Raw genomic sequence first — 17,743 nt, 5'->3', positions numbered from 1 at the left:
AAATACAAATTTAGGGGATAGACTAAAGAACAAAGAAGAAACCAATGATCAATATAGCAATGCTAGAAAACATTAATTATTCATACATGTGACATAATTTCTTCGACATGAAAACAGTATTGAGGGTACGAAAATGTTAAAAACAACATAACATAGTAACGTCACAGACTGATTAAGCATGCAGCAAACATCTACTACTGTATATTATCTTCCGGCAGATCAAGGCTTCCCATTTCCGCGGTCACCAGAAGCAGCAGCTCCGGAGGCGCCAACTTCGCCACCATTACTACCTCTGCCACCACGATCAGCGCGGCCAGCAGTTCCACGTCCTCCAATCTGGCCTCCATCAATCCCAACCCCACCAGAAGCATCTCCACTTCCAAAACCTGATCCTACTCCACCACCACGAACACCACCAAGACCACCGCCAACCCCACCAGTGAACCCGCCACCTGGACCGAAGCGTCCAAAACCAGTACCGAACCCCTTTCCTAAGCCAACACCGTTGCCTATGCTACCACCTCCAAATTTACCGCCATGACCAAACCCTCCACCAAAAGGTGGGAGGAAGGGGTGAAAGAAAGTCTTTTGTAGGTCGATGGCCTTGGCCTTTCCCACGGGGAGCATCCTAGCAGTACATATGGTGAAAGTGAGGGCAGCCATCAGCACCAGAGACGGAATTTTGGTTGCCATTTTCGACTTCTACGAGGACACAACGTAATTGAGCGAGAAATACGTACCTCGAAAGAAGGATATATATACAAAGGCGGACCAAAAATGGAATTTGGCACAATCACAATTAAAAAGAATTTGGTTGGTCAATCTTTCAGCTATATTTCGTGTTTGAACAGTTTTGTGAAAGTATTGGTACTATTCTCATGATTTACCAAATTCCTGCCTGCATTCTACTCGATCGAGCACTCATCAAGGTGACTAGTAAGCCCGGATGCAGATTGGTTTGTGGCTTCCTCCCTTATTTTTCCATATTCCTGCTTGGGGATTTGCTTTGCATATGATGCCTGGTTATTTGCAGAATTTATTATGTAAAGCAAAAAAAATTCTTAAGAGTTAAGAATTTATTTGTTGACAATTGTATGAGACAGACAAGTTTCTGATGCACATGATTTTTTTTTTTTTCATGTAATTTAAGTGAAGAAGAAGCATATGTAGCTGCGCTGGTTGTACTTGTAAATTAAACACTAGAAAGATTAGTTTCTGATCAAAATTTCTGCATTAGATGCACAGTAAAAGTCTCACATAAGCTACTTTACACCAATATGACATTGTCAAACAAATGCAAATGCTGTGTTTAGATATGAGATTATTTGAAATAATACTACTATGGCGTTTTTGTTGATGTAATGTATGTGAAATAAAAAACTAATTAATAAAAATTATATTAATGATGTAAGCGGGATAATATTTGCAAATTTTTTTTCCAAATTATACTATCCATTTTTTTTCCCAAATGATTTTGAAGAGCAAGGAGTGTGATGCAATTGACTAATTCCACTTAAGTATGATTGCAAATGTTTTGGACAAGCAACGATGGATTTCACAAAAAGGCAAAAAGCCTAACATTAATAAAGAGAGCAGCCACCATTCTCTTCCTTCTCTCTAAATTTCCTCCTCTACTCTTCCTTCTCCATAGAGGGGAGATCTTGGCCTTGAGCCAAGGTCTCCCTTCCTCTTCCTTTGTCCTTTGTTCTTCCTTCCATTCAATAAAGTCTCTTCTAGGGTATCCTAGTAAGAGTTTTCTTCTCTCCTAGGGTATCCTATTGAGAGTTTTCGTCTCTCCTAAACTATCTTAGTGAAAGTTTTTTTAGTTTTTTGTTCTTTATTTTCTCAGATCTTGGAGTTTTTTTAGATCTATATGTTAGATCTAAAATTTCTTCAGTCTTCTCGTCAGATCTCACTTTCAGTTTTGAGCTTGAATCAGTTGGATAGCAGATCTGAGGGAATATTTCAGATTTGAATCTATCTCGACAGATCTCATCATTCTTATTGGATCTTACAACTGTTGATTAGCAGATCTGACGATTACAGCATGCACAAAGAGAGCTGCAGCGACTTATTCTATGATAAAATGTTTTTCAAATTTATGGTACTATTTAGATCTGTTCTTAATTTCTCAAATCTTATGTATTTGTTAAATTACAGATCTATAATTTTAGTGCATGTTTATCTGCCATCAGGGCAGCAATGTATATCAATTGTGCTGGACGATTTCCAGTAATCCTTTAATGAAATATGCTTTATTATCAAAAAAATAATAATAATAAAGAGAGCAAGCCCAATGAAATACATGCAGGAGCGACTAAGATGAACTTAAGATGAAGGGTTACAAGATTAATGTATTCTTCTATCATTTTAGAGACTTCATTTGGCCAAAATTTTAGATAGGATCGGAGTACTAATAATCTTGGAAACTTGGCAAAAACCAAGGGGATATAATTAGCAAAAAGAATATGAAATTCATGGAGAGTGTAATACAAAATCTTTAAGGACCAGAACGTTTTACACTTTCTAAAAGTGGTTTTCGTATTCAATTTATGAATAAAGAAAAAAGAATAACAATATATACTCCAAAAAAAAACTAAAATTTCAGTAATAAATAATTATTACTTCATAAACAGTGCTATCAACTTACAAGATTTATGGTCCCAAAATGTAGTACTGGTTATCTATAATTCTATATGGCCGTTCTTATTTATTTACGAAATGTTAATAAATCTCAAATAAATAGGTTAATGTCAAACTACTGCCAAAAAACAACTATCTACCACACAAAAAATTAAAATAAAACAGTCAAACAACTACAAATCTCAGGAAGTAGAGATATTGTGTTCAAATTCCTCTTCGCTTCTTAAATCCTATGTCGTCATTGCTAAAAAAAATTATTTAAAAAATAAAAAACTCTAAATTAAATTATAAATCCCTTATGTCTAGAAAACCATGTAAACTTTACCATAGTTCTACCAAGTTTCAGTTGAATCGGAAAAATAAAAAGAAAAAAAGTTTCAGTCAAGTCTGAGCGATATTCTAAATCTAAAATACATAGTCATCTAAAATAATTTTTAGTTTACACAAAATTCAAGTCAACCAAGAGTGAGCTCAAGATTGATATCATCCTCATCTTTGGTGGCAGATGATCCTGGAGCTTCTTTGTAAAATATGGTGCTGCATCCACCCTCTACTATTTTCTTCATCTTCTTAGAACTGGAGCTGGCTTCATCCGGAACTTGCTCGTTTTTCTCATTCACACCAGCCTGACAATTGTGCGAAATAAGTCTAATTTAGAACCAGAAATATCCGTTTGTACCTCATGTTAAAAGACAACAGGAAGAATGAGACACAAATTATTTACTTGGCCGTCAATGCGACCCAAGAAATCGTTGCAGAAAATTGGAAGGGGAAGTTGCATATCGAACATATTCCTGTGATACTCTATGTTAGCTGCTGCAGGCATCTCTTTCCTACAAAGATTGCCAAGATTAACAATGCAACAAAAGAATATATAAATTATGCAAGGAAAAAGTTAATGTGGATTTTGTACGAACCATGTATTATTTGGCAGCCCAGGGGTGATCGTTGGGGGAAGCAGCTCCTTGTAGACTTGAGCTCCATAAGTAATTGAAGTAGGAGTATTATTTTGGTACAAAAATGGGGTACTCATGTAATAGTTAGGAAACCCGAAACCCAAACGATGTTTGTACTGGTAATGGTAATATTGTGGCTGAGGAGGGCCGGTGGGGTGAAGGAAGAAGTATGATGGTTGCTGAATCCCTCTCTGCATCTTGTTGCCCTTACCTGCTTCAACTCCTGCTTCTGAAAACAACAGCATACTATGTAATGATTAATGTCAAATCACTAGCACTAGGGTTGTGATTTTATCGCCCTTATCTATCTGCAAATGTTCATTTGAAAATCATACGGAAAAAAAGAAAATTTCTACTGTACGGTTGTGCTAAAACCTACTACTAGTCTACCGATTGGGATTTTATAGAATCAACTAATTAAGGTGCCTATTAAAAAGGAATATTTCTCTAATTTGACATTAATTGTACCACAAAAACGTTGAATGCTAAAATCCATTTAACTTTTGATGTATATAAAAATTGCTCTTTATTGTGAAATATAAAATGATCCCTTTTTGGAATGTTTATCAGTAAGTGAGTGTACCTGTAATTTCAAGATTATAGAGATAAAGATAACACGCTCGTGGACATACGTTACTCATATATATATATATATATATATATATATATATATATATATGTACACGTGTGTGCGCGCACGTGCATGCACCTATTGTGTTGACATATTGGAAACCAAAGTTAAAAAAATTCAATTAAAAACTATTCATTAAATGAAGTCCTTTTTCCCCCTCTTTTTCATAATAACACAAACATGATAATAAAAATCAAATTCAATTTTGAATTCACAACACGAAATACTTGGTAGTATAGTATTTGAGTTGAACTTTACTTACCAAAAACTACCATCTCAAATGTACACAAGTACGTTTTGCCATTTTATCACCTTTTTAGGTGGAATTTTCCTTATTAGGTAAGAATTAAGGATTAATTAATGCATACCTTTTATTGTCTGCTCTTGCATCATGCTTCTATACATCTGTCCATAGCAAAGTAAGATGTGAAATCAGAAACGATAGCATTAAAATTCCCAAATTCGATTCTCTATTAGAATTGCATGTTTCATTGACGTCATGCAAGTATTAGAATTTTTTCAAGCTACCACATTCCGGTAGAGGAGAGCTCAAGTGAAAACCTGCAGGTGACTCTTCACATGAGATACAGTGAGACCCTTAACATTCATCATCTGTAGCACTGCCTTAGGAGTTGCCCCTACCACCCCATCAAGAGACAAAGGAAAAAAGATGAAAAATAAGCCAGCATCAATCACACACACACACACACACACACGAGGATGTGAGAAAATTGACTTACTGTCTTCTCCGCCGAGGCGCTGGACAGCATGCACGAAACACTGGTGAAGATCCTGCGTCCATCGGAGCCTAGGCAACTTCGATCTGACATATGGTCTCACACGACTTCTAACACTACTCCGTGATGGAATTTCAACCATCTTCTCTTCCAAGATGGTAACCGACGACTTATCGGTATCTGCAGAATTATCAAGGGATTGAAAAGATGGAGAATTGCTCATTTCTCCCAAAGAAATTGAAGAGGGAAAGAGAGGAAGCTAGAGAAACAAAGAGGGGTGCACGGCTCGGTTGGTTGGTATATCATATATGTGAAAACAAGCAAGGAATAAATATGAGTGAAGCTGTGGTCACATTTTTGGCGGTATGTGCAGCTTTTTGGAGTCAGTTTTTAAGTCTCTAAATTTTCATTATGAAGCAGAAAAATTCTTCACGGAATTTCAGAGTTTTCCTGATAAGTTCGAAATTGCATTCATGATTTGTTGAAAGTTCATCTGCAGAGAAGGATAAAGTGCAACAAAAGAATTTCGACCCGGCCGGAAAGGTTCCCCCATTGATGATATATACATATATATACACACACATATAAGTGGTATCACTTTTCAAGGACAAGCTATATCTATCTTTATGTCAATATCAAAACATTCCATTCTTGGTTATATATTAAGTACAACTAGCTAGTACTTTGTACAAGGCATCGATCATTTTGTCAAATGACAAATTAAAGCGTTTAATAATATTGTTAATCGTGGTTGAGTAAGAGCAAAATTAATCAACTCAACTAGTTTGGATTATGAGCAGCAGTCTAAGATGACTTTAATTAAACCTTGAATCTTATTAGTTTCTCATGAATTACGCGCAAAAGTGTAAGATAAATTTTATTGATACGTAGATTACATCTCAACAATTTGTAAATTATAAACGAAAAAGGGCATAAGAGGACTTTTAACTGATTTGAACAAAAATCTAATTAATGTCTCCATTGTGCTTAACTGTGTAACGCGGTTTTTCATTAATTTGTAAATGAAATATTTTACCATTTTCGGAGCTAAATCAATTAAAAAGGACAAATAATATTCATTCATTTGGAATTCTAAAATCTAAATGTTTTCCAAAGATTTATTAAATTGTAGTTAATAACTAGTGACATAGAGTAGTTAATTATCTCTGTTTTTACCGTTCAATTTGTGTGTCAAGACTTATCCACGAAGCTAATTAGTAAACAAAAGCAAAAAAACAACAAATTGCATACGTGAGAGAAATGAAAAAAGATGAGGTGACATAAGCAAACGCATGTCCTTAAGGAAACATACCAAAAATCCTACTCCCCAAGAAAACTCCTCACTCTTGAGGACACGGGGTTGGGATCCTCTCAAGTGGATTTTCCTCCATGAGTATCTCCATTTACTTATATCTAAATTTATATAAGGTTATAAAATTATGTGATTATATCATTAACTTTCTTTCAATCTTTAGATCAACATACTAAAAAAATGGTATTTTTTGAAAATATTTTGATGTTCAATTTACACAAAACATTTGAACGGTGAAAAATGGGTCAAAATTGTGAGAAATTTGCAATGATTAATCGGAAGGCAAAACTTGCTTAATTTCATACAAAATTTTTTATAGAACGAACACAAGTAATGAAATATATTATGAACCGTGTGTTGATTTTTAGAATAATTTTTAAATTAATTTTATTAGGTGTAATGGAGAGAAGTTCTCTCCAATGCAATGAAAAAGAGGCTAATCTCAGGACAAGCTCTTAATTCCATCTAATCCGTCTAAAATTTTGCACAACAATTGATCAAATCTCAAAACTTTTACCCCCTCTTCACATCACACGAAGAGAAATGCTAACAAATTCCAACCCCTTGATCGTCATCATCATCATCATAATTCATGACATGCCTGGACCTCGCAAGTTCTAGCATCTCCCTCTCCGAACATGCTTCGCATGTAACACATTCTTCCCAGAGAGAGACACGTCCACGGCTAGACGTCATGGCCGTTTAGCCTGAGAACAAATCAAAACTGACTGGTAGTGCAATTTCTAAAGATTATGAGCGTTACATGGTGTAGATTAACATCTCCAGTTTCGAGGATGCTGTGTAGTTGTTTCCTGAAGGCTAGCTAGCTTAGAGCCAAAATGGCTGAAACCAAATTTGGACGTCGGGATGTGGTGTGGGGAATTCCATGCTGACAGAGTTTTGGAAGAAAATGCAGAGAAGCGGTTCCAAAATGGGGAATATTCTTTGGATGGATTTCGCAGAAGCATGGACAAGTGTCTGAGATATCGTAAGCATGTATGTGTATGGAGTAATTGAAGTTTGGTGGAATGAGAAGAGATGGATATTTCGTCAGGATCGATATTACTCCGATCCCTTTCCATTTCTCTTCTCTTTCTTGGCAGATCAGGTTTATGAGTGCGTATATAATCCAAAACAAGAATTATAGTTTCATCAGTTTCTCTGCTGACTACGAAAAATTTTGGGTCAAATTTTTTGTGCTTTGACGTTCGTTGTTATCCTCAATCTGTCGTTTGTATTTGCGCAAAATCAGCAAAGAAACTCTCTCATTGGAAACTTTGCAGAAGAGAAGTTCTCAAGTCGAATGCGTGATTGTGTGTTACGTAACCATCACGAGGTTCAATCTTCAATGGTGTCAACTGCGGTTAATTACTCCAGCGCTGCTTCAACTTTCTTAAATGCTCAATTTAGTCCTCAAATTATCAAAGCCTTTATAACAAGAGCTTTTTAAATTCATTAAACAAATCAATTTGGTCTTTTGGCTTCAATCAAGACTCAAGAGCTCCTGCTTGTGTCGTCTTAACCCCAACTTCTTGGGCATTTTCTTCTCTAAAAATAAATACTACAAACATTTTCCTGAAATAGTTCATATTTTTTCAAGATATACTATGGAACCAGAAGGTTAGAACAACTTGAAATTCGCAGCAAATTAAGTTCATTTATATAACTCGGAAGATATTACTTTGCTACTTAAGAGCCTTATATTGACTCGAGCTCCTGTATATTGATCTTTTATTATCTTCTAGTTGAAGATATATATTTTACTATTTGGCTAACTGTACGGATTTGTTTAAAATAGATATTACTATGTACCAGTGCCTTCCTCCTAGAGAAAAAGGAGAAAACGCAACAGACAATTAGGTGGTGATTCTTATATTTTGTGCATCCACAGCAATTTCACTTCGGTAATGGCTGGCTACTATATATATATATATATATATATATTCATTCTCGATGATTATGATTTATGATGAAGAACAATCCGGTTTGGCCACTGTTGCACTTGTGCGCTGCTGCACCTTTAGACTAGGATGGCAAGCAATACAGACCAAGAAGTAATAACCTTCTACTGAAAATTGTCAAGGAATAAATTCCAAAATTTTCCAAGAATTGAGGAAATGCTAGGGCAGGAATAAACCTGATACATAGCTTGAGTGAAGCTGATGAATTAATATTGCAACAACAATAGTAGTCACCCTCTCGTGACTGGTTTTCTGAAGACCTGCGCAGCTTCAAAAAAGAGGTCTAGTGTGGCGGCCTGATGCTCGGCCACAAAGAAGGGCATTCCTTGGGATTGGATATTCATCTCTCAATGAATTTGAAGGAGTATAAACTCTGAGATAGAACTGCTGACCTAAGTATTGCCTTTCCCAGTTCTCAGACCTAATGTTCCACATGCCCACATTGTCCAAAGCCAGGTAAATTGCAGTCCATGATCTGGGATATACCTGAATTAATCCAAACATCAGTAAATTGATATGTGTCCAAGCAAGTGTGCCTTCACATTGATGTTAGTTCATATTATTAAGTTCTTTTGGCGCGTAAATTTTCACAGACCTGAGTGGTACATCGAGAAACTGTGTCTCTCAAATTGTATTTTGATCTACTTGCTGGTGTCCACTGCCCACCATCCATACTGTTCAATCCATAATTTAGCATCAAATGCGGGAAACAAATCTTGACCAAAATTGTTAGTCAAGCAAACTATCTTACTTACCCCACAACGAAGAAATTGAAGCCATCTATATGCCATGACTGGACAGTGTTCTCCCAGTTTTGGAACACAATCTCAATAAAAGCTCTGTAATCTGCATGCATTACGGCAGTTGCAAAATAGGCATTGCCCCAGGAAGGTTTATCAGGCATGCTCCCAAGATTGAAGACTCCCCCAATCTTGAAGTAATCAGCCAACTTCAGAGGAGTATCTGCAGGAACATAAGAGACACTGTTGACAGCATATCTCAGCTTCCCATTTATGTATGGTGCAGAGTTTGCAAGAATGATTGTGCGCGAAGGCTTGATCAGTCCATAGTGGTAAGAACCTTGTGGATTAGGTCTTGGTGCACTTGCTGTTAAGTTCCAGCTGATCTCACAAGACATGACATGACAAATTAAAAGAATTGTTATGAGGTACAGCACCATCCAAAACTTTCATTTGGCAATACTGACCCGACAAAATGGCAGATAGGAATATTATATAACAATCCACCATAGGAACGATAGCTTTCACCATAAATTTTAGGTAAAACAAGACTTACCGTATGGAGCGAGCCTGGCTCAGGGACGATGCAATATCAATTGTAGGTCCTCCAGGGGGAGGACCAGAAACTCTGGTAAATGAGTTCTTATAGTGGAGAACAGCAGTAGTTGTGAGCACACGAGAAGTAAAACGTGAAGAAACTACAATATAGTAATCCCTTGCAGGCTGGTTTGCTGTGACTAGGACAGAACAGGACTGCCCAAGATGAATGTCAAGGGAGGTGTAGTAGTTTTGGAGCGTATGAGATCCTTCAACCTCCACCAGTTTCATTGAATGTCCCTGGATTCTGAAGTTAATGGAAGTAGCAATCCCAACATTTGATATTCTAAACCGGTATGTTTTACCTGCAAACAAAAAAATTTCACATTGAGATGACGAAGGCATAATCTGCAGGCATTCAAGACCTGTTCATTTCAGTTAAAAGCAGAACAAATACCTTGCTCAACTGTAAATGTGTAACCATTCCATCCGCGACCATTAATCAGAAGCCCATCCGGGAAGGGGAGACTGTGACCGCTATCCAAGATATACCTTAATTGCTGAAAGATCACAATGGAATATCACATATCAGTTCGAAATAGTTTCCAAGTAAGAATTCAGAATTCAGAACAAAATGTCTCTTATATGTTGAAGCCAAGATATGCTTACTCGGTGACTTTTCTTGAACCAATCCCCAGCTAGTACAATAAAATCACCAGCAGGGGGAGGGAATGGTACCGGTATCTGAGGACGGCTATAAATTTTTATTGAACCAAAACCTCCTGCAGCCTTATGGAGCCCAAGCGATGGAAAGTAGAAATAGGTACCTATCTGGTCCTTTGCCTGTAGTATGTAAGTGAAGTTTTTCCCTGGCGGTATTGGGCAGGTGGTGCCTTGAACTCCATCCTGCCACGAGTTTTTCCTATGCTGTATGCCATTCCTAAAGTAACAAGAATTGAAGCACATCACAAAGCACTCTTGATTTCGCACATTCAATGGCATGAACTCTTGTATTTCATAAAGGTATGATGATGCTATTAGGTAAGTCTGTGATTGAGATTACGAAGGCAAAATCTCCACTCTGAAAGTCACTGGTGCAAGAAATGGGAAGATTGGATGCTAATCTTATTTGAATATGCTCACGGGCTGCATAGTTAGTATATGCACTTCATTAACATGCACTTCATTAACAAGAGAAGTCCACTTCCAATTTATATGCCTCCAATAAAAACTTTCGGACTGGAGAAAAGCATAAGCCTTCCTGGTAATCAGTTGAATCCAAAATTAAGTAAATACCACCAATTTAATCCATTTGCTGGAATATAAAAAACTGACGCTTAACATTTCTTTTGACTTAGCAACATTGAGACGTTTAAGGTTCTTTTTTTTTTAATAATTGTAACACTGCCAAGCTAGTCAACACATCAATATCGACATATCTTAGATTACCATTCAAGTTATTCATGTTTCCATGAAAAAGAAATTAAAGCCATACTTAACAAAAGAATGTAATATCAGGATTAGAGGTAAAGCAGAGAGTGAACGAGATGAAAAAAAAGTAAAAAAGAAGAAGAAGGAAAGAAATGTTGTTTTTGTCAGTTAGCAATTAAATATCGACATGGTTTCACAGCCAAGAAGCCCCTTCCAACAGGCAAAGATCTCACTTTGTAGCAATATAGACTAGAATACATCCAGTAAGGATGATGATGTTAAACTACAACTTATCCTCACCAGAACAACAAGACAAATGAGGTATGATACCCTAATGTTTAATGATATTATCAAGCATATGTGATGCGTCCCACTCCCCATGACTCTAATGGGCATACATAGTCAACTGTAATATTGCCTTTAGACAATAGACATATGGAACACTTCATGGCATAATTTATATTGCTCAACCATACACTGATAAGCAAATAACAGAAAGAAAATGTGGTATATGTCCGAGATCTGGAGATCTAGCATGTGCAGAGTGTACAGTTGTCCATAAAATCGTAGAAAACTTCCTCGAGTTAACTTCACTGTAAAAATCATTAATTGTAGAAACAATAGTCAGAAAATAACATCTAGTTACGTGGACCACCATTTTCAGACCAAATGCGTGGGAACTGGGAAGTAAAGGCTAACCAGAACGAGCCCCACTGGGCCAATAGCAGTATGCCCGACCATACTTCCAAGGCTTGGCTTACCAATTCCGTCATAAAGTTGCTTTCTTTTTGCACTACTAGTCCTAATTAAATCGAGCTCCATCACATTCTGATATTAATTACACTTAACACCTCAACATTTGAGAGTGTCATCATCTTCATTGAGAGCTAAGGGGCACAATTTGCAATCTTTGTGCAGAAAAATATATGAAAGTTAAAGACAAAAAAAAAAAGGAAAATAGCCAAGCAGATCGCCATTGTTGCAGGGGAAACATTGCACATTTTACTCCATACAAACTGCAACATCCCCCATTATCCTTAAGTAGTAATTAAGAGAAAGAGTTCTTTGAGATTACTGTGAAAAACTTACCAAGAAATAAGGAAAGGCTCGTTCAAGTAGTTGTAAACACTGATAATCAAGTTATCATTGGTGACACAGTCAATGTGTGGCCCTGGAAACTGCCCATTTATCAAGATTCCCTGCAGCATATACACTTCCGACTCTTAACCACCCAAAAATTCGAGCAAATCCAAGAAACACATTGCCACATGCATATCATAGTACAAGTCATTAACAACATAAAAACATGTTTTAGTGCATATACATTACCTGTTGTTTGACACCCAATGGGTAGATATCACCATAAGTGATTTTCCAAGTGTAGAACCTATATGGGTTATCAGCATTTGCTCCATTGAGAACAGAAACAAGAAGAATGCAACTGCTAATGAGAGAACAAAAAATCTTGCAGTCCCTCATCCCTTTTTTTCCCCTTCTCTAAGAATTTTGTTCTCAAAGAAAGATATCCTTGGATTCCTTCGGTGAAGGCCAAAGGGTGGGGAGGAAGAAAATGAATGGGTCAGTCTGTCTTCTGGCAAAATTCGGGACAGATATGTAAGGCGAGGCTTGTGAGTGAGTTGTCAGTGAAGAGAGATTAAAAGCATTAAGAAATTGCGGTGAAGGAGGTCAGATGGTCAGAGAATTCAGAATTCAGAGGTGATTTTTAGTTACCCGCTAAAAAGTGTGATGAAAAGCTTTTGGAATGGCGTATTTAGCGTCGTCACGTGCGGCCATAACTGGAATCTTAGGGCGGTACCATTTCTGTACGAATTATGAAAGTTAACCAGGGCCTCCTAATATCCACCGCCTGTTAGACTATTAATACCCTTGTTAATAAGTACTACTATAATACACATAAGTGACTATTAATACCCTAGTTAACAAGTACCATAATACACATAAGTAAGTATACATTAAAAATTTTAATTTTTTTTTTGTATTTCACATATTTCAAAAGTATTCTAAAAACTATTTGTACTTTTCATGTGATCTTATAAAATACATAATAAATTTTTTGCACATTGTACACACACATGCACGCGTGGCGTGAGCAATGTATATAAGGGATAATTTCAGAAACCTCCTCTGAGATTTCTGATGATTTCATTGAGCTACTTTAAGGTTTTCAATATTACACTTACCTCCCTTGATGGTAGATAATGACTATAATAACCTTCATAATTTTTCAAAAGACAAGCCATTGATAAAAAAGGAAAAAGATAACAGAAAAAAGGAAAATAATTCTTCTTGATCAGACCATATATTGTGACCAAATTATTTCAGCCATGGCAATTAAATTACAACATTCTATCACTCAAATATGCTAATCAAGGTAGATATCGTCTTTCTTATCGTAAACCTACTATCACCATCCCTACCACCTTTCTCAAAGTGCTTTTTGATTTCCTGATCTCCTAAATGTTAATTCAAAACTTATAACTCTTTTTTTTCCACCCTACTTATTATAACTTTGGTAATTCTATCCGTAAATTAAAATAGAATGGAAATCTAAATCTAAAATTTTCACACAGAAAATTCATTAAAAGTGGAAATCTAAAATTTTCACATAGAAAACCCATTAAAAACCTTTACCTCACTAATCTTATTATCATGCTACTGCTGTTGATGATGATGGAAGCAATCATCCCTGCCTTTGTTTGGGTGGACGTAGAAAACCATGAGCGTGGAAAACATCAAGATATTGACTCAGCAATAAAACTCATAATTGTGGTAGTGTACAAGTGTATTCTCGACTTTTAAAATATTTTAATGATTGTTTATATTAAGGAAATTTAGATGAGGGCAATGTTGGGCATTGATATACTTTTTTGGTCTTACATCATCAAGGTGAAACCCAAACCTATGTTTTAGGGAAGTATGTGTACTTTTCAAAAAACGTGAGGGAAGCTGTCTGAAATCACTAGAAACCTCAAGGGAGGTTTCTGAAATTATCCCTATATATAACTGCTACAACTATACTTATCTACTATTGTGTAACAGCTACTAGTGTGCTTAGCTATTATTACTATGCTACTGCTGTACCATAATAGCTACTAGTATACTTATCCATTATTACTATGTTTATCCCATGTTTTCCTACCAACTTAAATAAAAAAAATTAGAAAATCCCAATACTCTATAATCAATTCTTTTGCTGCAACTAATTTGTTATTCTCTATTTTTTATTATTTATTTTTCCACAAAATCTGCACACAAATAGAGTGTGCCTCACCCACTAGTATATGTGAGTGTCTACATATATCATTATTTTATACACGTAATATATATATATCATTACTTAACACATTTTATAAATTTAATATATCATAATTTCTAAACATAGCAAAGTAATATAATTTAATAAATTTTAATGTTTGATACACAATAATAAGAGTTAAAGATTGTACTAATGTAGCATAATTTTTGAAAGTTGTAGCAATTTTATTTGTTATTTTTAGTTGCATAAAGTTCGAATATATTTGTATTATTCAAGTATGAATTGATATACATAATTTTGTCAAAGTTGTATTTTTATGCTGAACTTTTAGTCGTACTATAGAAAAAAAAAATGTATAATGCAAGTGCATATTATATTTGGTATTATATTAGTCCCGAATTTTACTAACTATGATTAATGCTACAATAAAAATTTTTATTTGAGAAAATTATTTGGGAAAATTTCTTGAACTAACATTCTGTAACATTTTTATGTTTTGATGTGTGAAATAAAAAGGCGTTGAGAACATACAAGCGACATAGTTAGAAAACATATTCATGATGTAGATTTAAATACGTAAAATGTAAATCTTATACATTATCAATGAAATTATACACTATACGAAAACGCGTCTATGCAATGAACTACACTTGTACTGTCAGAGAAATATATAATTAGCATTTTTGGAGCCAAATTTGACGGTGAATTGTACCCAAAGATCCAAACTGAGGATTGCTCTAATCTCTAGTTACTGAAACTTCTTGGTGCGTTTACTGAAGGGTTACATGAGCTGTCTCAGAAATGTTTAGGGAGATCCAAGGTGAAGTTCTGTTAAGAAACTCGAACAAATCTAGGTAATAGTAGTAATATGAAACTGGCTTTATAAAGTTTGCAATAATTCAGGAACCTCCATCATAATTTGGAAGAATATTACATTAACCTGCCATGTAAACCTTCACGTTTCTCTATGGCTTCGACTTTCACCATCACATTTCATTTATGGCAGGAAATTTGAAGTTCTAAAGAAATAGTTTGATCTAAAGAAGCATGTGGGATATGACATACACTCTCAACGACAGTAATTTCAACCATAGAAAGGGAAATCGTCATCTTAAGCAAAATAAACCTTTAACTTGAAGGAATTCTTCATAATTTCCAGTACTCTTGGTAAGCAGAGTTTTTAATTAAACTGGTTATGCTATAATGATTTAAGCCAAAGAACAGATGGGATTTTCTTTGGAAATTGAAAAAACAAACAAGAATAGGTATATTGCATATCATTCTTGCATGACAGAGCTAAAACAATCAATCATGCATGCCAGCGCAGACCATTCTTCAGCTGCGAGTAATATGACATTAACAAGAATTAAGCTTCCAGAATTCGTTCAATATTTTAAGCAAATGAGAAACACTGGAAAACGCGTTTACTTCGTAGAATCATGTAACTAATGGCGATCATTAAAGTCCCAAATTCTTGAAGCTTGACTAAATTCTTCATATCATATGTTTTCGCATGTTAATGCCTAATGCACATGCACCCTCAATACGTAATGGCATGGACCACACTCCATAGTCACCTAAGAACATAGAGTAGTTGCCTTTTCCGTTGATTGCTCTTGATATAATTTATGCAACTTGTATAATGTTGGCCATTAATGATTACAACGATGCTCAGCTACAATCAAAGTTGGCTAGAGGAATAAAAGCACAAAGTATTTTGTACCAAAGGATTGAACAATTTTGTAGCCACGTGGGTCTATTTAAAACTTTTGGTGAAAAAAAATAGAGATGTGCAAATATGGCTGAAAGATGAACTAAACTATTCGATACTCAGATCGAGTTCAATTCGGTAAAAACTCGTTCGAGTTTGGTTCGCCAACTAATCAAATCAAATTTGAACAGTATTTTGTATTTGATAAACTATTAAGTAAGATCAGCTCAATTTGTATGAGTGAAATTTATATGTAAAAAGCATAAGTTACCTGAGTTCAACTCGAATTCGATTCGATAAAGGCTCATTAATAGAACCCGACTCGAGACGTAAACAACTCAAAATTAAATAAAATTTTAACTTGTCAAAATAATTAAACAAACTTGAACACTGGAGTGTTCAACTTGTTTTTACCCCTATGTGCAAACAAATTGTGTAAAATAATATTTCGTGTAAATAATAACAATATGTGAAAAGGGTTGACCTAATGTAAAGAACTGTGTATTGGATCAACTTCACCACTGTGTATATCCTGTGCAACACATTCTTACATACATAACGAATCAGGAATTGATTGTCAAACATTATTATTATTTGCTTGGGCATGTTCTGAAATAATAGAAGTAACTGTGAAGCAGACAGCAACAGAGAAGAATGCTAGAACGCACTCAATAACAGCTTCTCCTGCACTCAATAGCAGCTTCTCCTGCAAATGGCTTGTCTCTTCTCTTCTCTTTTCTTTTCTTTTTTAGTCCATTTTGCTCGTTTTTTTCTCTGCCAGTGGACGCTAAATAATCAGAATTAAAGGAAAGATATTGTCAAGTTTGACCTATGAATTTTATTTCAGCAATTTCGGCAGATAGCTTCAGAAATTTGAAATGTAATTGTAAGGACGCGGGCGACAGGCTCAGGCTGGAAACCTCTCTCTCTTTAATTTGCCTTTACGAGGGCAAAGGAAGTTTTATGATTTCACATCTCTACGTTCATATATGACTATTTTGAGTATGAGGAGAGGACATATACCTTGGTGAAAGGGCGATAATTAGAGACAAAGAAAAGGTAAAATGTATAAAAAGAAAGGAAAAAAAAAAAAGACATGCTTAATCTACGTACCCTTTACTTGTTGCTTATTTTGATTGATCGAACAAAAATATCTCTTACAAGTAAACATCTCATGTCATTTTACTCAGTTGCTACCAAGTCATTCGATTTGCTTATCGGTTGGCAGTATGGAAGATTACTCGATTTAATCCTGGCAACCAAGCGGGGATAGCTCAGTTGGGAGAGCGTCAGACTGAAGATCTGAAGGTCGCGTGTTCGATCCACGCTCACCGCATTTTTTTTTTCAGAGTGGCCTATTTTTACGTGTTCTTCCATGCAGAGTCTCGTATCAGTCTTCCTTCCATGATGGTACATCTTGATTGCATACCTTTTATAAATTTTTTTTCAACAGCCATTCTTATCAACATTATCAATGCATACGTAGATTGTGAAAAAGCACTGAGTGGACGTGTCATACTATTCATTGAGCAGAAGAAATAAATTGAACTTTCCATCTTTCGTCCAGCTAGAGCTCACTGAAATATTGATGATCTTCTGCAACTTTTGGTATGCAAAGTAAAATACATCACAAGTTCTCTACCATGCAGAGTGGCCAATTTTTACATGGGGCATCAAGTTTAACCTCATTTCATTAACTAGCGGAATCTACAAATTGAGGTTGGCCATAGCTTCATCAGCTACCCGTTCTGACTTCAAGGTAAGGTTCATCGCATGAGAATGGCAAGATACAAAGCACGTTTCGAAT

The 17,743-nt window shown here is 35.6% G+C and overlaps 2 protein-coding genes and 1 non-coding gene across 3 annotated transcripts; 1 reads left to right on the top strand and 2 right to left on the bottom strand.

Annotated features, from left to right (window-relative positions):
* Nucleotides 1–2,939: 2,939 nt before the first annotated feature.
* On the bottom strand, nucleotides 2,940–5,299 carry LOC113709350 (uncharacterized). Its single transcript, XM_027232097.2, has 6 exons — nucleotides 4,971–5,299; nucleotides 4,792–4,868; nucleotides 4,599–4,635; nucleotides 3,561–3,828; nucleotides 3,368–3,476; nucleotides 2,940–3,269 (listed from the first exon to the last, which is right to left on the bottom strand). The coding sequence occupies exons 1-6, from the start codon at nucleotides 5,188–5,190 to the stop codon at nucleotides 3,099–3,101; spliced, it is 882 nt and encodes a 293-aa protein (XP_027087898.1). The 5' UTR covers nucleotides 5,191–5,299; the 3' UTR covers nucleotides 2,940–3,098.
* Nucleotides 5,300–8,324: 3,025 nt separating this feature from the next.
* Nucleotides 8,325–12,785, bottom strand: LOC113709306 (L-ascorbate oxidase homolog). The gene is made up of 8 exons (XM_027232048.2): nucleotides 12,278–12,785; nucleotides 12,038–12,147; nucleotides 10,187–10,457; nucleotides 9,975–10,077; nucleotides 9,537–9,882; nucleotides 8,996–9,361; nucleotides 8,836–8,914; nucleotides 8,325–8,726 (listed from the first exon to the last, which is right to left on the bottom strand). The coding sequence occupies exons 1-8, from the start codon at nucleotides 12,425–12,427 to the stop codon at nucleotides 8,511–8,513; spliced, it is 1,641 nt and encodes a 546-aa protein (XP_027087849.1). The 5' UTR covers nucleotides 12,428–12,785; the 3' UTR covers nucleotides 8,325–8,510.
* A 4,414-nt stretch (nucleotides 12,786–17,199) lies between these two features.
* TRNAF-GAA (transfer RNA phenylalanine (anticodon GAA)) lies at nucleotides 17,200–17,272 on the top strand. The gene has a single exon. It is a non-coding gene; the product is annotated as a tRNA-Phe (tRNA).
* The last annotated feature ends 471 nt before the right edge of the window (nucleotides 17,273–17,743 follow it).

The sequence above is a fragment of the Coffea arabica genome, chromosome 9e (assembly GCF_036785885.1).
Source record: "Coffea arabica cultivar ET-39 chromosome 9e, Coffea Arabica ET-39 HiFi, whole genome shotgun sequence".
Lineage (NCBI taxonomy): Eukaryota > Viridiplantae > Streptophyta > Magnoliopsida > Gentianales > Rubiaceae > Coffea > Coffea arabica.
This window is presented reverse-complemented; position numbering and strand designations above follow the sequence as displayed.